The sequence below is a fragment of the Phoca vitulina genome, unplaced genomic scaffold (genome assembly GCF_004348235.1).
Source record: "Phoca vitulina isolate PV1807 unplaced genomic scaffold, GSC_HSeal_1.0 scaffold12, whole genome shotgun sequence".
In the NCBI taxonomy this organism is placed as follows: domain Eukaryota; kingdom Metazoa; phylum Chordata; class Mammalia; order Carnivora; family Phocidae; genus Phoca; species Phoca vitulina.
The window spans coordinates 11,048,647-11,070,832 of NW_022589715.1; the positions used below are offsets into that span (position 1 = coordinate 11,048,647).

The 22,186-nt window shown below is 40.9% G+C and overlaps 1 protein-coding gene across 4 annotated transcripts in view; it reads left to right on the forward strand.

Moving 5' to 3' along the window:
- The first annotated feature begins 6,384 nt into the window (after nt 1-6,384).
- TMEM87B (transmembrane protein 87B) overlaps nt 6,385-22,186 on the forward strand; it is a 50,295-nt gene continuing 34,493 nt past the window's right edge. For 3 of the 4 annotated variants that reach the window (XM_032410472.1, XM_032410473.1, XM_032410470.1), the window contains exons 1-6: nt 6,385-6,749; nt 10,704-10,764; nt 15,831-15,913; nt 18,144-18,278; nt 19,194-19,247; nt 20,486-20,576. In XM_032410472.1, coding sequence (XP_032266363.1) covers nt 6,591-6,749; nt 10,704-10,764; nt 15,831-15,913; nt 18,144-18,278; nt 19,194-19,247; nt 20,486-20,576 — 583 coding nt within the window. In that variant the 5' untranslated portion in view covers nt 6,385-6,590. The remainder of the gene's footprint in view (nt 6,750-10,703; nt 10,765-15,830; nt 15,914-18,143; nt 18,279-19,193; nt 19,248-20,485; nt 20,577-22,186) is intronic. The other variant, XM_032410471.1, reaches the window with a different exon arrangement.

Below are 22,186 nucleotides of genomic sequence, written 5' to 3' on the forward strand. Positions count from 1 at the left end.
CATTTTGTGTGATTCCACTTATGTGAAATATCCAGAATAGGCAAATCCATAGAGAAAGAAAGTAGATTAATGTTTGCCTGGGGCCGGAGGAGGAGAGAACAAAAAGTGACTGCTAGGGGCATCTGGGTGGCTCAGTTGGTTAAGCATCTGCCATCAGCTCAGGTCATAATCCCAGGGTCCTGGGATCGAGTCCCACATCAGGCTCCCTGCTCAGCGGGGAGTCTGCTTCTCCCTCTCCCTCTGCCCCTCCCCCTGGCTCGTTCTCTCTCTCTCTCTTTCTCTCTCTCAAATAAATAAATAAAATCTTTTTTTTAAAAGTGACTGCTAATGGATTCAGGGTTTATTTTGGGGGGATGACTATAATTATGGATTTTTATAGATTTTCAACTAGTTTTTCCTTCACTCATCTTAAATTCTGTTCTTAGGTGCTTAAGTATATAGGATTACTGTGTCTTTCTGATGAAGTGACCCCTTTCACATTATGAAAATACCTTCTTTATATCCCTCATAATATTCTCTGCTGTGAAATCAACGTTGCCTGATGTTAATATAGTCATTCTAGCTTTCCTCTTTGTACTGTTAGCATATCATATAATTTTTCATGCTTTTCAGTTTTAACCTATTCTGTTTTTATAGTTAAAGCTCCTTCCATGTAGGCAACATATAGCTGGATTTTTTTCAACCAATCCAACATCACTGCCTTTTAACTAAGATAATTAGACCATTGGCATCCAATATGATTATTGATATGGTTGGGTTTCAAGTAACCATCTTGGTATTTGTTTTGTATTTGTCCTATCTGTTCTTTATTCCCTTTATCTGCTTTTTCTGTCTTCTTTTGGAATAATCAAATATTTTTTGTGATTCCATTTTACCTCCCATGAGTTTTTGTTCTTCTAGTGATTATCTTAAGATTTATAGTTATATGTTTAACTTATCACAGTCTCTGTTCAAGTGATATATCATTTAAAGTATAGTATAAAAACCATACAATGATATATTTCCACTTCTCCCCTCCTGGGCTTTATGCTATTGATGTACAGATTTTATTTCACACATGTGATAAACCCAAAAATGGTGCATGGATAGCACTGCTATGAATATTTGTGTATATTTTTTCAATAATAAGAAAAGATCTTTCTTTTTAAAAGATTTTATTTATTTATTTGAGATTGAGAGAGCGAGACCAAGTGAGAGAGAGCACAAGCAGGGGGAGGGGCTGAGGGAGAAGCAGACTCCCCGCTGAGCAGGGAGCCCAACGCGTACCCAATCCCAGGACCCCAGGACCATAACCTGAGCTGAAGGCAGACGCCCAACTGACTGAGCCACCCAGGCACCCATAAGAAAAGATCTTATATAGTTACATGTTGTTACCATTTCCACTGCTCTTTATTCCTTTGTGTGAATCCAGTCTTCCACCTAGAATTATCTTCTGGACATTTCTTCTCGGGCTGGTCTTCTCATGATTAATTCCTTCAGCTTCTCTAAATCTGAAAATGACGATTTCTCATTTGTTTTTGCATATTTCCGTTGAGCATTGATTTCTAGATTGAAAAAAATTTTTCTCTCAATACTTTTAAAATAATGTTTCTCCATTGTCTTCTTGTTTGTATTGTTTCAGACAAGAAATTTATGTCATTCTTTTTTTTTATTTAAATTTTTTTTATTTTTATTTTTTAAAGATTTTATTTATGAGAGAGAGGGAGAGAGGGAGCGGGTGTGCGAAAGAGTGAGAGAGAGCATGAGCAGGGGGAGGGGCAGAGGGAGAAGCAGGCTCCCCGCTGAGCAGGGAGCCCGATGCGGGGACTTGATCCTGTGACTCCAGGATCATGACCTGAGCCAAAGGCAGAGGCTTAACCAACTGAGCCACCCAGGCACCCCAATTTATGTCATTCTTATCTCTCTTTTTTTTGTATGTGACATGTCCTTTTTCTTTGCCTTAAAAAAAAAAAAAGATTTATTTATTTATTTTAGAGAGAAACGGTGTGAGCAGGGGGAGAGGCAGAGGGAGAGGGAGAGATAGAATCCTCAAACACACTACCCACTGAGTATGGAGCCCAATGTGGGGCTCCTCCAAGGACCCTGAGAATATGACCTGAGCTGAAATCAAGAGTCGGCCACTTACCGACTGAACCACCTGAGCACCCCCTTTTTCTTTGCTTTTAAGATTTTTTTCTTTATCACTGATTTTATGCATTTGCTTATGATATGCTTTGGTGTAATCTTTGGATTTCTTTTGTTTGGCTTTAATTGATCTTCTCGGATCTGTGAGTTTATAGTTTTTATCAAGTTTGAGAAAATTTCAGCTATTATTCATTCAAAAATTTTTTCTGACCCTTCCTTCTTTTGGGATTCTAATTACACATATATTGGGCCACTTGACTACCCACTGATGCTCACTGCTCACTGATGCTTAATATTTTTTCATTTTTTTTCTTTTCTGAGATTTTGATTCGCTTTTATTCCTATGTCTTGAAGTTCACTAATGTTTCCTTCTGCAGTAACCAATCTACCATTAATCCCAACCAGTATATTTTTTATCTCATGCACTGTATTTTGTATTGCTAGAACCTTAATTTGGTCTTTTTTCTATTTTCTATGTCTCTACTTAACTTTTGCACATATGGAATTAAGTTACAATAACTTTTGGGGTGCCTGTGTGGCTCAGTTGGTTGGGTGTCTGCCTCCGGTTTAGGTCATGATCCCAGCATCCCAGAATTAAGCTCCGTGTTGGGCTCCCTGCTTGGCAGGGGGTCCACTTCTCCCTCTCCCTCTGCCCCTCCTTGTGTGCTTTCTCTCTTTCTCTCTCTCTCAAATAAATGGATAAAACCTTTTTAAAAAGTTACAAGAACTTTTAATATTCTTTTCTGCTCATTCTGACATGTGTCAGTTCTAGATCAGTTTCAATTTTTTTTTCCCTCTTCCTATGTATCATATTTTCCTGATTCTTTGCATACTTGGTAATCTTTAATTGGATGACAGACATTGTGATTTGACCTTCTAGGGTGCTGGAGATTTTTTATATACCTATAAATATCCTTGAGCTCTGTTCTAGGACACAGTTACTTAGAAACTATTTGGCCTTTTGGGCCTTGCTTTTAAGATTTGTTAATTGGGCTCAAGAGCCTTGTTTAATCTAGGACTGTTAGTCCTCACTGTTGGGGCAAAAAACTTTTGAGTACTCTAGAAAATGCCCTAAATTATGAAATTTCCTAGGTTAGCTGATCAGAACAGGCACTTTTCCTAGCCCTTTCTGGTACTGTTCCTTCTTATTCTTTTTGGTGAATCTTTTCTTGGCATCAGGCAGTTTCCTCACATGTAGAGAGTGATCAGTTCTTGCTGAAGATTTGAGGAGTACTATCTCTAGATCTCAAGTTTCCCTCATTGTACAGCTCTTTCCACTCCATAATCAGTCCTACGAACTAGGTGTCTTACTCACATTGGATCCCAGCTTAGTCTTCTAAACTCTGGGAACTCGCTAAGTCTGCTTTGGTTTCTCCTCCCTATATTTTGGCCTGGAAACTTTCTCAAGCTACTAAGCTGGACCAGTCACAGGGCCTAACTTTCTTTCTTTCATTTTTTTTTGTTTTGCTTTGTTTTTTAATTCTTATGGGATGGGATAATTGTCCATTACCTGATGCCCAGTGTCTTGAAAACTGTTGCTTCATATATTTGGTCTGTTTATTGTTGTTGTTTTAGGCAGGAGGGTAAATTTGGTCCCTACTGCTTCATCTAGCGGAAGTCTCTAATGTACTTTCTATAAACTTTTTATTATGGAAAATTTCAAACTTACACAAAAGTAGGCAGGATTGTCATGTAAATGCCCATGTGTCCATCTCCAGGTCTTAGAAAATGATCAACTCACAGCCAATCTTGTTTTATCTGTGTCCCCACTCACTTCTCTCCCTCTTGTATTATTTTAAAGCAAATCCCAGACATCATGAAAATTTATGCTAATATTTTCAGGGTGAGTTTCTGCAGTGATCCCTGTCAGTGCCCTGCCCATATTCCCCCTGTCCTTTCATTTCAGTGTGCCTGAACTGACTCTAGCTCTCATGGTCTGCATCTCTTTGCTTAAAGGCTTTCCTCCAAAGTGGGGAGAACTACTGTGTCCTGCTCATAGCAGGCTGGAACTGCCAGTGTCATTGGTGCCCCCCCCCCCCCCCCCAGGGACAGACCCTAACCAAGGACTAACGGGTATGAAGATATAAATATCTCAGCTCCTTCATCCCTTGTGAGATGATTATGAGGCATGTGCTTCACACCTTTCTCCTAAGTTTCTCAATGGGATTACATTCCCTTTGCCCACAGTAGTAGTCGATGTGATAATGCCCCCTTTATTATCTGTATCCCCTCTGTGTCACATTTGCTCACTCCCTGTGTCAGTTTTCCAGGGCTGCCATAACAAAGTACCACAGACTGGGCGACTTAACATAATTTATTTTCTCATGATTCTAGAAGCTAGAAGTCCAACATCAAGGTGTCAGAGTTCAAGATGTCAGCAGGGCTGGTTTCTTCTGAACCTCTCTCCTTGGCTTATAGATGACTGTCTTCTCACTGTGTCTTCACATGGTCGGTGTGTGTGTGTGTCCTAATCTCCTCCTCTTATAAGAATACCAGTCATACTGGAGTAGGGCCCACCTATTCAACCTCATTTTTACCTTAATTACCTCTTTTAAGGCCCTATTTCCAAGTACAGTCACATTCTGAGGTATTAGGGTTTAAGACTTTAGCATATGAATTTTGGGGGAAAAATTCAGCCCACCACACTCCCCTACTGATATTTCCTGCATCTCTCAAATGAACTACTTCTACTCAAATCTTTATCTCAGGTTCTGCTTCTGGGCAAACTCAAAGGAAGGAAATCTCTAAAAGATAAAGGACTCTTGAAAAAAATAACCAAATTACCCCCATACACTCGATAGCTATGCTTCAAGGCTTTACCTATTCTGCCTTGTACAACTGGCTTTTTACACGTGCACATCTTTTTATATTTTTATGTCCTCACAGTGATGGCAGGGACTATGCTGTATTGATCTTATCCCTATCCAGGCAGTGCCTTGGATGCAGGAGATATCAATGCTGCTTGATTTGCTCAAGTCAATGACAGTAGTTCTAATCTGCCTTGGAAACCAGGTTTTAACGGAATAGCCACAAAATCTAAATGACAAAAGTACTTGTACTTTAATAATGTAAAATCCTTGCTGAGTCTATTACCAGCAATGTATACAAATGTGCAATACCTAGCACTAAGGCAAACAATATATGTTGACTGAATTAAGGTTTTAGTGATTTAAATTAGAGGTATATATAGCATCATCAACTGAAGTTGGAAGCTAAAAACTCTGGATTACAGAGACATTTATAGTAGACACGAATTTATATAAAATATCTTCAAACTGCTAGTGCCACCTACTGGTGGGGATTGGCCAGTGTTCCAGAAACCTATCTCCGTGCTCTTGAATTTCGATGGTTGTATAACAAAGGGCCTATATGAAGCATTAGTAACCAATAAAAAATATTTATATATAATTACAAGTGTCTTGTGAAAAGGAACTATCACAAATTCAATCTCACATTTATATATACACATGAGCCTCAACTCAATATTCTGAACTAGACCCTCAATAATTACTGGCTAAATAAGTGACTAGGGTGACTGATAAGGCAGAGAGAGCCTCTTGACTATAAATCAATCTTATTTTACGTTATAACAATATTAATCCAGGATTGTATTCTTCCTCTGGACATTACTTACATTTGATAATAAAGTAGTTCTCTTTGACATCAAAGACGTCAATGCTGGGCTAAGTACACAGTAAGACAGATGTAAGCCCTGTCCCTTTCAGCTTTAAGTAATCAGGCGGCTTTATTTGTCTGAAAATTACTAACTGTGCTACCGACGTTATGCTTACAACACAGTGCCTTGGGTTCAGCTGACCCTGACCTCGAAGTACTTTCCAGACCACTTTCCATGAATTTAGGGAACAGTTTGTTTCCCTTGAGCTGGGGTAGGGGCACGTGCAGAGGATGCAAGAAACTGAGACACAAGGAGCAGAACTTTGACACGAAACCATCCCATACTCTCGGACCACAACCACAGTGAAATCTGGGACCTGAGTTTTCCCCCCTCAGGCCGGCCCCGTCTCCCAGCCCGCCCCCGCCCCAGTATGGTCCCGCCCACACCCCCGCCTATTCCCGCGGCCCCGCCTCCACCCTCGGGCCCAGTCCTGAGTCCCGCCTCCCCTCCCGGCCCCGCCCCAAATCTAGCCCCGCCCCTAGACATCTCTTCTCCCGACCCCGCCTCCCCACTCGGGCCCGGCCCCCGAGGCCCGCCTCCCCACTCTGACCCGCCCACCCCTCCTAGCCGCGCTCTAGCTTCTTTATAGCTCCACGCCTGAGCCCGGGCCTCGGCCCCGCTTCCCGGGCCCAAACCCCGCCTCCTCGCCCAAGCCCAAACCCCTCGTCCGCCTCCCAGTCCGAGCCACTCCACCCGACCCGAACCCGCCTCCCGGAGGCGGAGCTGCACCAGGTGCGGACCCGGGGCGTGGCGGGCGTCTCGGAGCGCCAGGTGCAGCTTCCGTGTCAAGATGGCCGTCTCCTGCCGCTTCGGGGCCCGGCTCCAGCCCGGCCGCCGCCTTCCTGTCGGGGCCCCGCTGCTTCGCGTCGTCCTCTACCTCTTGTGCTGGGCCCCGGCGGCTGTGGACGCCGTCCCGGAGCTCGGGCTCTGGGCAGCGACGGTCAACGACGTAAGTGGAGTGTGGAGACCGAGGCGTGGCGCGTCTCGGGCCCTCTGCGTCCTCGCGGAGCTCGCTCGGACCCCCGGGCCCGGCCCCGGACTTGTTCTTCTGGTCTTTGCCGGGCCTGCTCCGGCTCCGTGATGCGCTCCCGGAGTCTTTCGTCTCTTATGGACGAGGAGGGCCCTCTCCTCCGGCCCGACCTGGGCTGTGGGGAAGCTTGTGCATGGGGAAGACTCTCCCTTCTGAGGGCTGGTACTGTCCTTCCCGAGGTCCTGGCCCCTCGCTGTGCTCTGACGCGTTCCGGCTCGATCAAGCTCTTGTTTATTCAGACCCGAGCCCCAGATCCCTTGGCACTCGCTCGTGCCAGCATCTTTGCCATTTGACCCCTCCTCGGGCCGGGTGCAGCCGCACCGCCACACCCGTGAGGCCACTTTAGAAAGGACTTTCCCAGTCTTCACTCAGCATAAACTTAAAAGCGCGTGTGCTGCTTTCGTTTTTTTCTTTAAATGAGGAGGAAACATGCGGCAGCCACCCCACCCCTCTTTAGCTCTTCCGGGGTTCCTGAATTTCTCTAGGGCTCCTATCATAGTTCCGGGAATGTGTGTGTGGAGATGAGGTGGGATGGGTGATTAAGGAGTGTTTGAAAGACTAGTCTGGAGGCATGAATGTGTGGAAACTTCCTTTGCAGGACAGGCCATTTGAGAACTTGGCATCCAGTAGTCACATGAGATGATGTAGGAGCGATGCAGGAGTAGAATTTTGGAAAGTCTTGCTAAAGAGGGACAGGAAATCAGGAAGAGGCCTTATCCCCTACTTTTCTTTTTTTTTTTTTAAAGATTTTATTTATTTATTTGAGAGAGAGAGAATGAGAGGGGGGAGGGTCAGAGGGAGAAGCAGACTCCCCGCCAAGCAGGGAGCCCGATGCGGGACCCGATCCCGGGACTCCAGGATCATGACCTGAGCCGAAGGCAGTCGCTCAACCAACTGAGCCACCCAGGCGTCCCTATCCCCTACTTTTCTAGTCAGATGATTCATCCAGCTCTGTTTTAAGATGAATATTTTCCACATGCATTGAAATGATGTTTGAGGGCGCCTGGGTGGCTCAGTCGTTACGCGTCTGCCTTCCTCTCAGGGTCCTGGGATCGAGCCCCGCATCGTGCTCCCTGCTGGGCGGAAAGCCTGCTTCTCCCTCCCCCACTCCCCCTGCTTGTGTTCCCTCTCTCGCTGTGTCTCTCTCTGTCAAATAAATAAATAAAATCTTAAAAGAAAAGAAATGATGTTTGAGTCCTAAAGGCAAAACTTATATTTTGATTTACTCAATCAGAAAAATTTAGTACCAGAGGCTGCAAATACTTCCTACAGCGTAGAAACTATACAGGAAGGAAAGTAGGTCTCTTTCTGAATTTCTAAGACCCGGTGCTACCATTTCTTCCAGGATTCTTCTGGGTTGGTGTCCCATTAAATGTGTCAGTGATATAGCATTCACATCTCTATTGAATTTCTCTGAACAGTAAAAAACAAAACTCAGAGAACCACACTTGCGGTTTCATGCTGCTTCTTTAGTGAATGGCAGTATCATAAACTAAGTCAGTGTAAACAATACTGGAAGTGAATGAGCTGTGCACAAATTGTTAAACTACTTGACCATATCTGTAAAGATCTTTGCCACTTTACTTTGGATGGTGAAACTCCAAAGGCCCTGGAGAAAGAATGACTTTGCTTCCTGCGTAAGGAAGGTAAATTTTTCCTTGGGTCCTACATCAGATCAGTAGCAGTCCATAAAGCCCTTCTTTGCAGAGAATATGCTGATTTTCCCCCCATTTCAAGTTGTTAGAATTTGTCCTTAAGAATAAGAGAGGAGAGGGAGGCTTTCATTTATTTGTACTGCAAATGTATCAAGAAATGCTTCTTTTGATTGTAAAGGTCAACAAATAGTTTGAGCACCTGCTGTGCACAATGTACTAGACTGGCCATTGCTGTTCCAAAGATGAATTTAGACAACAGTCCCTTCTCTCAAGAAGCTAACGTAGTAGTAGAGACAACAGATTCATGAGTAGTTAGATACATGGCAGCATTCTTGGAATATTAGTGGAGCACTAGGGGGGGCGTCACCTAACTCCGCTTTCTAGAGTTGATGTCTGGTTGGGTCTTTAAAGATGAGTAGATGTTACCTGGATGAAGAAGGAGGAGGGAGTAGAAAAGCAGCAATGCAGGAAAATCTTAGTGTTTCTGCTGAATGAGGTTCTGGTAGGAGTGTTAAAGGGGACTCAGGCTACCCTAAGCCTCCCACAGCTTGGTCCTGAACTTGTGGCCAGGATTCTAAACTCCAGGACCCGTAGGGTCTGAGGCCAGTGATGTCATTGAGTGAAGTGAACTAGAGTTAGGGGATGCTGGGAGAGCTGTGGCCTCTAGATGATGTGCTCCTTCTGAAGAGGGCAGCTGCCGTTCAGCTCCAACTAGTGGATCTTTTATGGCAATGTAGAGACAGAATTGCCAGGTCTCCCCCCCTTTTTTTTAAAGGGAAGACCAGACTCCATGTTTTTATCATGTCAACTAATTTAAAACATTTTTGAAAGTTCCCTTGTGGGCCAAACAAATCCCATTTATAGGTTTGCTTAGGCCACCAATAACAAATTTGGAGTGTGAATGAAGGAGAGCCATTGAAGGATTTTAGACATAAATACCAATCACTGTGGCTGCTATCTAAGGATGAATTACAGACTCAGATCTGGTGGCAGAATTATCAGTTAGGTTATTGCAGAGTGGGAGGCAGAAAATGTTGAGAGCCTGAATTGGAGCAGCGGTGGCAGGGATGGAGAGGAAGAACTAAATTTGGGAAGTGTTTGTGAGATAAAATAGGCATGCCTTGGGGATTGGGCAATGGAGCTCAGGGGCTGGAAGGAGCCAAGGCTGGGGTGACTAAAGCTGGCATCACCTGCAACCAACATGGGTAGTATAGAAAGAGTAGGGGAGGAGCAGAGAGGAATGTGTCTGCTTTAGGACAGGATAGTGTGGAGTGTCTGTCCATTAGGATGGACATGACCTTGAGGCAGTTGGGTATGTGGATCTGAGGCTCAGAGGAGGGATCTGGGCTGGGGGGTTTGTTGTTACTGTTGAATGTGTTGGGGTGGAAGGTTACCAAGAAAGAGCTGCCTGTCATCTGTGTTTTTCATTCCTAACCACTTGTTCATTGAACACAAGCCCTTCTCACAGCATTTTTATTCTTGGTGAGGGCAGACGTTAAATAACTAAGTAATGGATTATTTCGTTTTAATTGTGGCAAGGGTCGTGAAGGATGGGTCCTAGAGACTGTGTAAGGGAGGGCCTGGCCTGGTGTGGCACCTGGTGGAAGACTTCCTGAGGAAGGGGCTCTTGAACTGGGCTGAGAAGCATAAGAAGTCATTGACAAGGTGAACCAAGAGTGACAGGGAAGGGTTTTTAAGTAAATTTTCAGGTTGACTACTAAGGTCCTGAGAGCCGGAAGGAGTATCCTGCATTTAAAACACTGAGAGAAAGGTGCTGAGAGGTGAGCAGGCCTTGATCACGCCGGGGCCTGTGAGCGGCAGTAAGAATTGGTCTAAGTACCAGTGGAAAACCATAACAATTTAGGAACAGGGATGGTTGTTTTATCAAAAGTCATTCGAATAGATATCGAGAAAGCAACTGCAAATGCACAGATAGGTCCCCTGCCTGAGCAGCAATAATGGTACATGGCAGCAGCCTTTACCTCCTGTGTGTGGCTGGTCCCCGGCTGAGACACTAGGAGCAAGGGCATTCCGGAGCCTCTTAGAGAGTAGACACATGGCACAAGATTTTAAGCAAGTGGGTGATGGGACCAGATTTACATTTTTAAAAAATAATCACTCTGGTCACAGGAGTGCAAGAGTTAGAACTGTATACTCCTAAATAGAGAAAAAAAATTTTTAACTAGATCTTTCTATATTTTCTTGTGTTTAATTTTAGAAATCAGGACCTTTGATATTTAGAAAAACTATGTTTAACTCTACTGAAATCAAGTTTTCTGGTAAGTACAATAAACTAATATAATACTAACAACAGTATGTTATAAATGAATAATATCATGTAATATATAAACATATTAAAACTAATATAACATATTTTAAGCTATGCAAACATTTTGTCTTTAAGTGGTTCTAACATTTTCAGTGTTTTTCTGTTTCAGTTAAGTCTTGATTATTTTCAAGAATGATTTTTCTGATCCTGTCTCAAAAAATGTAATATGAATCATTCTTTAAAAATTATAATTAGAGTATAATAAAGTAGGCTTCAGCAAAGAAAAGTATTTCACTTCTGTGAAATTTTACTCTGAATCCCAGCTTTTAAAACTAGGTAAATTCCTTTTAGGAATATATGACATGTCATGATTGTGGTAAAGCCTTCATATCCCTGAAACTTTTATAAATATACACATGGATCACAGAATACAATAAAAATTACTAGACACTAACATTTTAATTAGGATATAAGAACTACCAAGTCATAGATCTTAAGGTTTTTACTATTTTTAATGGGTTTACAGCAAATCATATTTACTATAGTCTAACTCCTCTTAGTGTTTCCAGTAACTTGACTAGGTAAGTTGGTTGCCAGGGTTAAAGTTTTGGGATAAGGAGTAGTTTTTTGTTGGGTAGAGTAAATTGGCTTCCTGGGGATCCAAAGCCATGCCCCTTTTCTCTATCACACCATGTTCAGATCATTTGTTGGGTGATTCTGTTGCATGTGGGTCTCTGCTGAGGGAAGTTGGCCAGTCATGAGCTAGAAAACAGAGGTGGTTCAAAGCAGCTCATTGATATCATAGATCATCAGTGGTGATAAGAACTTGGTAAGAGGAAGTTGAAGTCAAAGGTAGGTGAGGAAAAAAATTTGGCATCTGTTTGCTTTAATGAATTCAAATTTCAGTGTCTAGACAAGTAAGATTTAGAAGGTGCAGACAAAAAAAATGGGGGGGGGAAAAAGTGGTATGTACCAGTGAAACACATAATTTGATTTAAAAAATCAATACAGGGGCGCCTGGGTTGTTAAGCATCTGCCTTCAGCTTGGGTCATGATCCCGGGGTCCTGGGATCAAGCCCCGCATCGGGCTCCCTGCTCAGTGGGAAGCCTGCTTCTCCCTCTCCCACTCCCGCTGCTTGTGTTCCCTCCCTCTGCTTGTGTTCCCTCTCTCGCTGTCTCTCTCTCTGTCAAATAAATAAATAAAATCTTAAAAAAAAATCAATACATAATGTTTGTGATCAGCTAAGAGTAGACCACGCTCAAGACGGTGGTATTAACATGTCTAAAGAAAGAATGAGGCAGCAGAAGGGAGTTAGAAGCAAAAGCATAAAAAAATACGAGTGTTTAGTCAGGTTAAAGCAGAGGTCTAGCAGCACCGATGGGAGAGAAGGCTTCTTGAACTATGGCTGTAGGTATAACATGTCACTAGCAGGTGTAGATGCAGCATCCTTCTGAGCCGCCTCATTCTAGTGCCATGCTCATCAAGCAACCTTCATCACCTTTGGGTATCCAGAAAGGCATGCTGAAGGGAGAGAGTTAATCAATCATTACACAACCACTTTACAGTTACTATTCATTTTAAGTGAGTAATTAGGCATTCTAGATCATACGTCTACATTGGTGGTATGGTGAAGGAGTGAGACTGAGTCTCTGTGTTCTCGCAGAACCAGATTTTAGTGCCTGCAAAGCTAAGAATTAGTCCATTGGATATGTGTCCATGCTGTGTGGTGGATCAGGCATCTGGCTTTCCCTTAGGTGACCACTCTTTTTTTCTTTTTTTTTTTAAGATTTTATTTATTTGACAGAGAGAGACACATCAAGAGAGGGAACACAAGCAGGGGGAGTGGGAGAGGGAGAAGCAGGCTTCCCACCTAGCAGGGAGCCTGATGCGGGGCTCAATCCCAGGACCCTGGGATCATGACCTGAGCCGAAGGCAGATTCTCAATGACTGAGCCACCCAGGTGCCCCATGGTGACCCCTCTTTTGCTACCCCATTCAGGATGCAGTCTTGTGGAGTTACTGCTGAAAGTCTCTCAGTGTAATTCACTGTATAAACAGAATAAAAAAAATACGCTATATAATCATTCTCAATATGTACAGAAAAGCATTTGAAAAAAACGCAACACCGATTCATGATAAAAACTCCTAGAATTCTAAAACTAGAAATAGGAGACTTCCTCAAGCTGGTAAAGGCATCTATGAAAAATCTATAACTAACGTTATACTATCAGTTTTCTCCAGATTGTTCTATAAATTTAGTTAATCTTGATCAAAATCCAAGCTGACTTTATATAGAAATTGACTAGCTATTTCTAAAATTTATATGCAAATACAAAAAAACCTAGAATAGCCAAAGGAATTTTAAAAAATAACAAAGTTGAAAGACTTCTATCTGATTTCAAAACTTATAATATAAAGGTACAGTAATCCTAACAGTGTGGTACTGGTATAAAGGTAGAACATATAGAACAATAAGACAGATCAGAGAGCCCAGAAATAAACCCACATGTGTAAACTCAATTGATTTTCAGTAAAGGTGCCAAGGTAATTCTTTAGAGAGAAGATGGTCTTTTCAATAAATGATGCTGGAACAATTGTATATCTACACTGAAAAAAATCTCATCTCTTACATTGATCATGGATTTATTTATTTATTTTTAAAAGATTATTTATTTATTTGACAGAGAGAGTGAGAGAGCACAAGCAGGGGGAACAGTAGAGGGAGAGGGAGAAGCAGGCTCCCCGCCAAGCCGGGAGCCTGATACAGGGCTCGATCCCAGGACCCTGGGATCATGACCTGAGCCGAAGGCAGACACTTAACCGACTGAGCCACCCAGGCGCCCCTGATCATGGATTTAGGCACTGTCTCCACCTCTCTATCCTTCCCTTCTGGGACTCCATTTGCCCTTATGTTAGACCGCTTGATATTGTCTCACAGGTCACTGAGGCTTTGTTAATTTTTTTCAGTCTCTGTGCTTCATTTGGGATCTTTCTTTTGCTTTGTCTTCAAGTTCAGTGATCTTTTCTTGTCCAATATTTAATCTCATTTAACCTCTATTAATCTTATATAGTGAATTTTTTACTTGAATATTGTACTTTTTTATTCTCTAGAAGTTTGGTTCCTTTTTTCAAATATCTTCTTTCCCTCCTCAGTATTTTCTTTTTTTTTTTTTTTTTTTTTTTTCCAGTATTTTCATATTTTCCTTTATCTTTGAGCATTTGGAAAATATTTATAACAGCTGTTTTAATATTCTTCTCTGCTAATTATCTTTGTCATTTCCACCTTTGTCATGATGACCTATCATAATTATGAATCAATTTTTTCTGCTTTTTATATCTAGTTTTTGTTTGGATAGTGGGTGTCATGAATGTTACATTCCTTTTTTTTTTTTTTTTAAGATTTTATTTATTTGAGAGAGTGAGAGAGCACAAGTGGGGGGAGAGGCAGAGGGAGAAGCAGACTCCCCACTGAGCAGGGAGCATGACGTGGGGCTTGAACTCGGGAATCCAGGATAGAGACCTGAGCCGAAGGCAGATGCTTAACTGACTGAGTCACTCAGGCACCCCATGAATGTTACATTTTTAAGTGCTAAAATGTTGTATTCCTTTAACAACTTTGTTCTGGCAGACAGTTAAGTTTCTTTTGGGTCAGTTTGATCCTTTCCAATTTTATGTTTAATTTCTTTTAGGGTGGATATGGAGTAGGGCTAACTTAGCACCACTTCTAAGGTGTGGCCCTGCTACATTTCTCCCGAATGCTTGGTATATTTAATGAGGCCTTTCCACTCTGGTTGGTGGAAACTGAGCTAGTTCCCAGCCCTGTGTGACCTCTGAGAATCACTGGACTTCTTTCTATGCAGGGGCTGGCTGGGGCAGACAGGTTCAATGGTATCCCTGTCCAGATTTCATTTACTTTTTCTCTAGGCAGTTCCAAACTCTTGGGTGTTCTGCCCCAGAAATTCTACCAGTCTCAGCCTCAGGTTGGATTCCCTCTGGTTACCAGTCTTCAAGATGGCTCACAGTGATCCCTGCCTCCTGGTTTTCATGACTTTATATAGTCCCCTACCACATTATATCAAGGTTCGTCTGACCAAGAGAATATGGCAGAACTAATGGCATATCACTTCTGAAACTAGGTCATAAAAGATACTGTGGCTTCTTCTTTGCTCTCTCTCTCTCTCTCTCTCTCATGACCTACTCTAGGGGAAGCCAGCTGCCATGTTGTGATAACACTCCTAAAAGAGCTTTTTCTATTTCTAGACTTAATCCTTTTCTGTCTGTCTAATCATGTTACCCTCCTACCTGAAACATATGGTAGTCCTTTGTAATATTCAAAATAAAGGAAAACTCCTTAGCAGAGCATAGTACCCCTTACAACTTTTCTCCAGCACTCTTATCCAGCTTCAGCTCTTCCCCCTTTCCCCAATCTGTGTTCTGACCATAGCAGACTATTTTCAGGTGGTCATGGACATTTACATATACTGTTCCACTCTCTTTGTCACCTAGCTAATTCCTGCTCTTCACGTTAAAGGCCTCCTCCTCTAGTAAGCCTGTTGGTACCCCTTCTTCATGCTCTTCTAGACTATGTTAGGTGCCCTGCCCAGGGCTCCCTTGACCCCCTCTTCTCAGACCCTTATTCTATCAAAGGTGCCTGTTTAATTGTTAACCCTTCTCTCCCTAGTACCTCTTATATCAAGGACAGGGATTATTCTAGTTTACCATTATGTCTCTGACACACAAGGGTTGCTCACTTAATATTTTTTGAATGAATAAGTCAGTGAAGAGAACAATTTAGAGTGACTTTAGAGTAAGCAGTGACAGCATATTTCATTACTCAGTTGATTTTTAACTCTAGATTTAATACAGAGATTAAATGAATAATATTATGGCAACTTTTGGTTAACTATAATTTAATTAATTTATCTCATTTTACAGTGACTTTTGGGCAAAATTAGGTAATATTTTACTCACTGTTTCATTAAAGTAGCCTATTTTAAATTGCATTCTCGAAACCTTAAGCTTACATTGGAGCATATATATGATTACTATAAAATAAGACTTTCTTTTTCTAAACAGTTAAGTCATTCAGTTGTTCTGGGCCTGTGAAGTTTACCGTAGAGTGGCATTTGAAGCATTATACCTGTCAAAATGAGCTGGAGGTAAGTAAATGCAAATTTTTAATGTATATAAAGCTATGAAGGAAAAATTATGAGTATAAAAATTTATTAGCTCATCAGGTGAGGAGGCCAAAAATATAGATTGTAGTTTTAAAAGTGCCACAGATTTATTTTGGGACTTAGGCAAGAAATGTTTTAATTATATCAAAGTATATGCTTTCTGAGAAGGAAACATCTTTTAGTTTCCTAAAACTAAAAGGTTTTTAGTTTTTAAACTAACTAAAACTAAAACATCTTTAAACAAATTTTGTCTCCTTTTGTCTTGTGAAAAATGTTAATAAATATTTAAACCAGACATGTAGGAACCATCAGTAAAGGGATTGTGGGTCACATACAAATAAAAATCAATGTAGTTAAGGAAGAAATGTAAAAATTTTACTTCATTCAAAAAATTAGTTATAGGGCACCTAGAACTTTAGGGAGCCCGAGTAGCTTTAGTGAGTAGAAGCAGATCTCAGAGAGGTGAGGAGAGGAAAAGAGACCCCCAGGGAAAGGAGGAGGGGGAGCAGGTGAGAGGAGCAAAGAGGCCAGGCTAGGCTTTCTCCTGCCCCTGGGATGTCCTGCGTCCCTCAGCAAGGTGTTTCTTTTGACAGTTCTGATGGTTGCTCACAGCCATTTCCTTGTGGGCTCCTAGCTTGAATGATGCATGGGTTTCCATACTTTTATCTGTATTATCTTTCCATTTGGGATGAAAGGTGCCATTTTCCTCAAATACTGCCTTTGTGACTTTATCCCCAAATATTTTACCCCTTCACACTAAATACTTCAGTGTGTGTTTCCTAAGAATAAAGATAATTCACTTAGATTACACAGTACAGGGATAAAATTGAGGAAATTTAACATTGATACAAACCTGTTATCTAATAGATCTTTTTTTCTTAAGATTTTATTTATTTATTTGTCAGAGAGAGAGAGAGAGCAACAACAAGCAGGGGGAGCAGCAGGCAGAGGTAGAAGCAGGCTCCCTGCTGAGCAAGGAGCCCAATGCGGGGCTCGATCCCAGGACCCTGGAATCATGACCTGAGCCGAAGGCAGATGCTTAACTGACTGAGCTGCCCAGGCATCCCTAATAAACAGATCTTAAAGCTTTGCCAGTGTCCCCAAAACATCCTTTTTAGCAGTTTTTTGTTGTTTTCCTGGTACAAGGTCCAATCCAAGATCATACTGCATTTTTGCAGCTATTTTTTTTTTTGTCTTTCCTGACATTGATGTATTTGAGGTGTACAAGCCGTTTATTTTTATAAAATGGCCCTCAATTCCAATATTTCTGATATTTCCTCATGATTAGATTGAGGTTATGTTTTTGGCAAGCATACTGGAGAGTTCTGGTTTGTCCCATTTTTGGTAATGCTAACTTTGATCAGTTGGTTAAGGAAGTTTCTACCAGGTTTCTCCACTATAAAGTTACTACTTTGTTGTTAACACTAATTTGTGAAGAAATATTTTTGTGTTTGTATGTGATTATCCTGATTTTTCATCAATCCTTGTTTTAATATCCTTTGATTCTTGACTGATGAATCAGTTATTGCTCTGATGATTGCGAAATGGTGATTTTCTAATTCCATATTTTCTTCTGCTTTGTTAACATTCTGCCATCACGATGAGCTCTCTCTTTTCCTCTTATCTTACCTGTCAATCATTTAACTGAGCAATCATCAGCATGGACTCATTGATTTTTACTTTGTTACATGGGTTATAATCTATTATTATTTTTTATTTATTTTGCTCAAATTGTCTCCTATTTGGCCAGTAGAAGCCAACTTAACCTTTTCTTGATGACTGGAAGCCACCATTAGGAGCCTGGTTTTATTCATCTGTCTTTGATTTAACTTTCCTTGTAGTTAAATGCTGCTTTTCTTTCTCTGTAAAATCTTTTATATATGGGATAAAATGAAAGTAGCCTCAGGACAAAGTATTTTTTATTTCTCCGTGAACCATTTCCTGTGGTAATACCTTAGTCACTTTTCTTCCTCTAAGATTATGCTTGTATTATGTGTTACTGTATCTGAGCACCTTGGAATGGCTAACATGTTATGATTACCTTGTCATACTTAAAATTATATCCAAAACATTTTTCGGTATTTTGTTCTGCATGTTTTCAAGTGTTCCAAACTGAATAAATCTTTGATATCATTTAGATACTAAGTTTTACTTATCTTCTTGAATAAGAAGTGTGGAAATAAATTATAACATAGAATTTTACCTTGGGTAGGAGGAGCTATCACAAAAACAGGATCCTGGTGTTGATGAAGACTTTTGTGGCCATTTGAAGAACACTGAATGTTGGACAACAAAATATGAAAACTTAGATTGCAACAGTGACTTACAGGTGTTTCCCTCGCTGACTGTGAGTATCTGTCTTGCCATGTCAAAGTAAAATGTACTTTACTCCCAGTGAATACAAGTATTAACTTAAATTCTATTTTATCAATATTTTGATGAAGAAAGGTGCTTAATTTGTTAATTTTAGGTGTAGTTCTTTTGTATGTGTAGTAGTAACTAACAAGTAAGATCTGGCGCCATTGCTCCATTTCATTGTACCCTTTACAGAAACACCCTTGAAAAGAACCCTTTCATCATCTTTTCCTGGTCTGCTGTCAGTTCCTCTGTCATCCTCTCTCCTATCTACTCCAGTGAGACCTTTGCCCCCATCATTCCATCAGAACAGCTAGTCACGGTTTCCAATACTAAAGGTCTGTCAGCTTACTTGACTTATCAGCATCCAACCTACTTGAACACTCTCCTCCCTTATGCACTTACTTCCTCCCAGCCTGGAAGATTTGATTCTGAAATGTTAACAGCAGTCATCCATGGGTTATGAGGCTATGGGTCATTGTAACTTATGTTTTTAATCTGTAAATTCTGAAATGAAAATATGTCTTCAGTGAAAATAATAAAGGTGTTTTTAAAATTTGTGTTGAAGTGTAATAAAGTGTGCATATCAGAGGTGTATGGCTTGATGAATTTTCAGAACCTGAACACATCAGTATAGACCCAGATGAAGTACAGAATATTTTAGCACCTAGAACCCCCTTCCCCCCACCTTTTAGTTCCTAATACCTTCCCCACCAAAGGTAACCGCTATCCTGATTTAAAAAATAATTTTTCAAATGCAGGATTTTGTTACTCATGTTTGTGCTACAAAGATGTGTTCTCTGGTTCTTTACTTTTTTCAAAACATTTTTTCTTAATCGTTAAAGCAGTTTTCCCCATAGAAATGCAGCAATATAAAATGGAATTATTTTATTCTTTTTTTTTCCAGAATAAAGAACTAATTACAAATACCAGAAATGTTTCAAACCAGGAAAGATCAACAGTAAGTCATTTTATTTGTCTTTAAATCAAATGTATACAAGTTCAGGTAAGCCTGAAAAGAATCTGCGATGGATAAATACTTGGAGAGCAATATACAGTAGGGCGATTAGAAGCAGGGAAGGAAAAAGAAGCATTATTCCAAATAGTATATTTTTTTTATGTGTGTCTGTATGAATTTTGTATATACTTATTTCTGGCTTTGTTTAAAAATTCCTTTGAAGTTGTAATTTAAGGTTAACTTCTTTGCAGCCTTTCTTTCAAATGCCTAGCATAACAGTGGGCTGGTCTGGATCATCATTAAGGATGTAAAGAAATAGAAACCATGAATGTAGCACCAGGGGAGAGAGAATTTGGTATTTGGAGGAATTCCTAAAAGTCAGAAGACCAAGAGGTGGAGAGGGTTGGAAGCAGTTGAGTGTAGGGACTGAAGGTAGCTTTAGGAGGGCTTAACGTTTGCTTTTATGCCATGACTCTTCATGTTCCTTAAGTTTTTCAATGATCTTAAAGAGTAGTTTCATAGTGGAAAGGCGTTCCACTCTGCAGTGGCTGGGACAAACTCTTTGCTCTGCACAGACTCTTGCAGGTGCAGGAGTAGGAAGTGAAAGGGAAGGATAGGAAGTATTCTGGAAGGATGAATGTGAAAAGTTTGACTCAATTATGTGGGACATTGCAGCATTCCTAGGCATTACAGTGGGCAATTTCATTTCCCAGCGGGACTGCTAGTAACATAGATGTTAAGGAATTTAAGTAATTGAACCTGTGTACTGAATCTGTATAGTCTTTCTAACAATGTTACCTGACTTCTTACTCCCCCCAGTTCAATTTAAAAACACCCACATTTAACAACTGAATGCTTGATATTAGGATGAAATATGGGAAGAGTAATATTAGAAAAAATATTTGAATGGTATTATTAAGTAAAACAGAATGATAGCATTTGGGGGAGATCCTTTAAAAATATTAAAAGAGGAAAAACTGAACAGTAGAAAAAGCTTTTTTCTTCCTCCATTGCTTTGGGTCTGAGAGGACCATGGTTGGGGGGGGCGGAATGGGGGCAATCCTTCCACAGTCTGCTATCCTTCCACTGCCTACCATTTCTTTCCATTGTTTTAAAACAGTAAAAAGTAACCCAATTCAATTACTAAAAGTTGTTTTAAAATGTGGTGAACAATTGTTTAACTATAGCTTATTCAGCAATTTTTAAAAATAACATAAAGGATATTTTTTTTCCTGTTTTAGGATGTTGTAGCCCGAACACAGAGAGATGGGTTTCATATCTTTATTGTTTCTATTAAAACGGAAAAACCAGAAGCAAGATGGAATTTGAATGGTATAGTTAAACTGCATGCGTGTTTACTATCTGCTTTTACTATATTCTGTATTTTTGTCGTTGACCCAAGTCTACATTTTCTGTTAAAATACATCATTCAGAAATTAATTTCTGTTAATCACAAAAATAAGTAATCTGTTTATCTGGGGTACTTAAAACTTTATGCTTATCTTAACTGTAATATTTATTTTTTAATGGATTGGAAATTTAAAATGAAGGTAAATTTTTAAAATTTCAAAATATAGTGGGATATAAAATTCTTCATCCTTTCAAATTTAAAAAAGAATTTTCTAATATAGAAATGGGTAGGCAACATTTTAATTGCATTTGCAGTACATTATATTCTGTCTCATGAAAATGGCCATCATTGGGGGTTTAAAATTTTTATTTTTATTTATTTATTTATTTTTTAAAGATTTTATTTATTTATTTGACAGAGACAGCGAGAGCAGGAACACAAGCAGGGGGAGTGGGAGAGGGAGAAGCAGGCTTCCCGCCCAGCAGGGAGCCCGATGTGGGGCTCGATCCCAGGACTCCGGGATCATGACCTGAGCCGAAGGCAGCCGCTTAACAACTGAGCCACCCAGGCGCCCTAAAATTTTTATTTTAAAGCATCTGTCTATAGCTTAGGAGTAGAAGTAGCCTATCTGGCAACTGTGGCTTCTGTGGGTCTGTGAACTCCCTGCCCACCCCCCGCCCCCAAGGTAGGCCCTCTGTGTCTTATTAAGCTCTATGGTTCCTAGTATGCAATGCAAGAGTAGGCTTACAAAAGGCAATTTGTAAGAGAATGAATGCTTTCGCAGATCTCCGAATTGCTTCGGCTGTCATTTTCCAGAGTGAGTGTCTGCTGGACCAGTAGTAGCCAACAGCATGTGAGGGTTCTGGGGACTTGCAAACTGCTCTAATTCATCCACTAGGGACACAGAGGTGAAGCCAGGCTTTGCCTTTGAGAGTTGCCCAGGCCAGTGAGGAGGCAGGAAGTACTGAGTGACATGGGCATTGCTTGAGAGGAGGCACAGAACTGGTGTACCACAGGGGAAGCTGGTGGAGGTGGCTGCTCTAGAAGAGTGGGAAGTAGGGCCTCTTCCCAGAGATGACATAATGGGCCAGAGAAGAGAGCCAGGGACCTTGGGGCCGTTCTGCTACCTAGACTTGTGCATTCCTTGCACCTTCCCAGGTATTGTGTCTATTTCTCCTGATACCAGCAGGCAGTTTTAAGACCCCACCAGTTAGTAACTGGAGCAATTACTGAGACCTGTAAGTTTTGTACTGTGTTTGGCACCCTGTTTATTATTGTTGTCTTGGACAACAACCCCAACCAAATGCTTGAAATCGGTAATCTATCCCAAGTTACATTAAGGAAGACAGAGTCCTCCGTAAGGTCAGTGACTCAGCATGGGGCCAGTCAAAGGCCAATACTGCTCCGCTATCTGCATAATAAATTATTTGGCCCAGGTGTTTGACAAGACCACGTATACAAGTAAAGGTATCTTGACGAGATTACATGCCAATGACTAGTAATTATCCAGTACTTTTTGCTAAGTAAAAATTCAGCATTTGTTAGCTCGGTTTGTGTTCTTAGAGCCTTCTGGGAAATCAGCTTACATTTA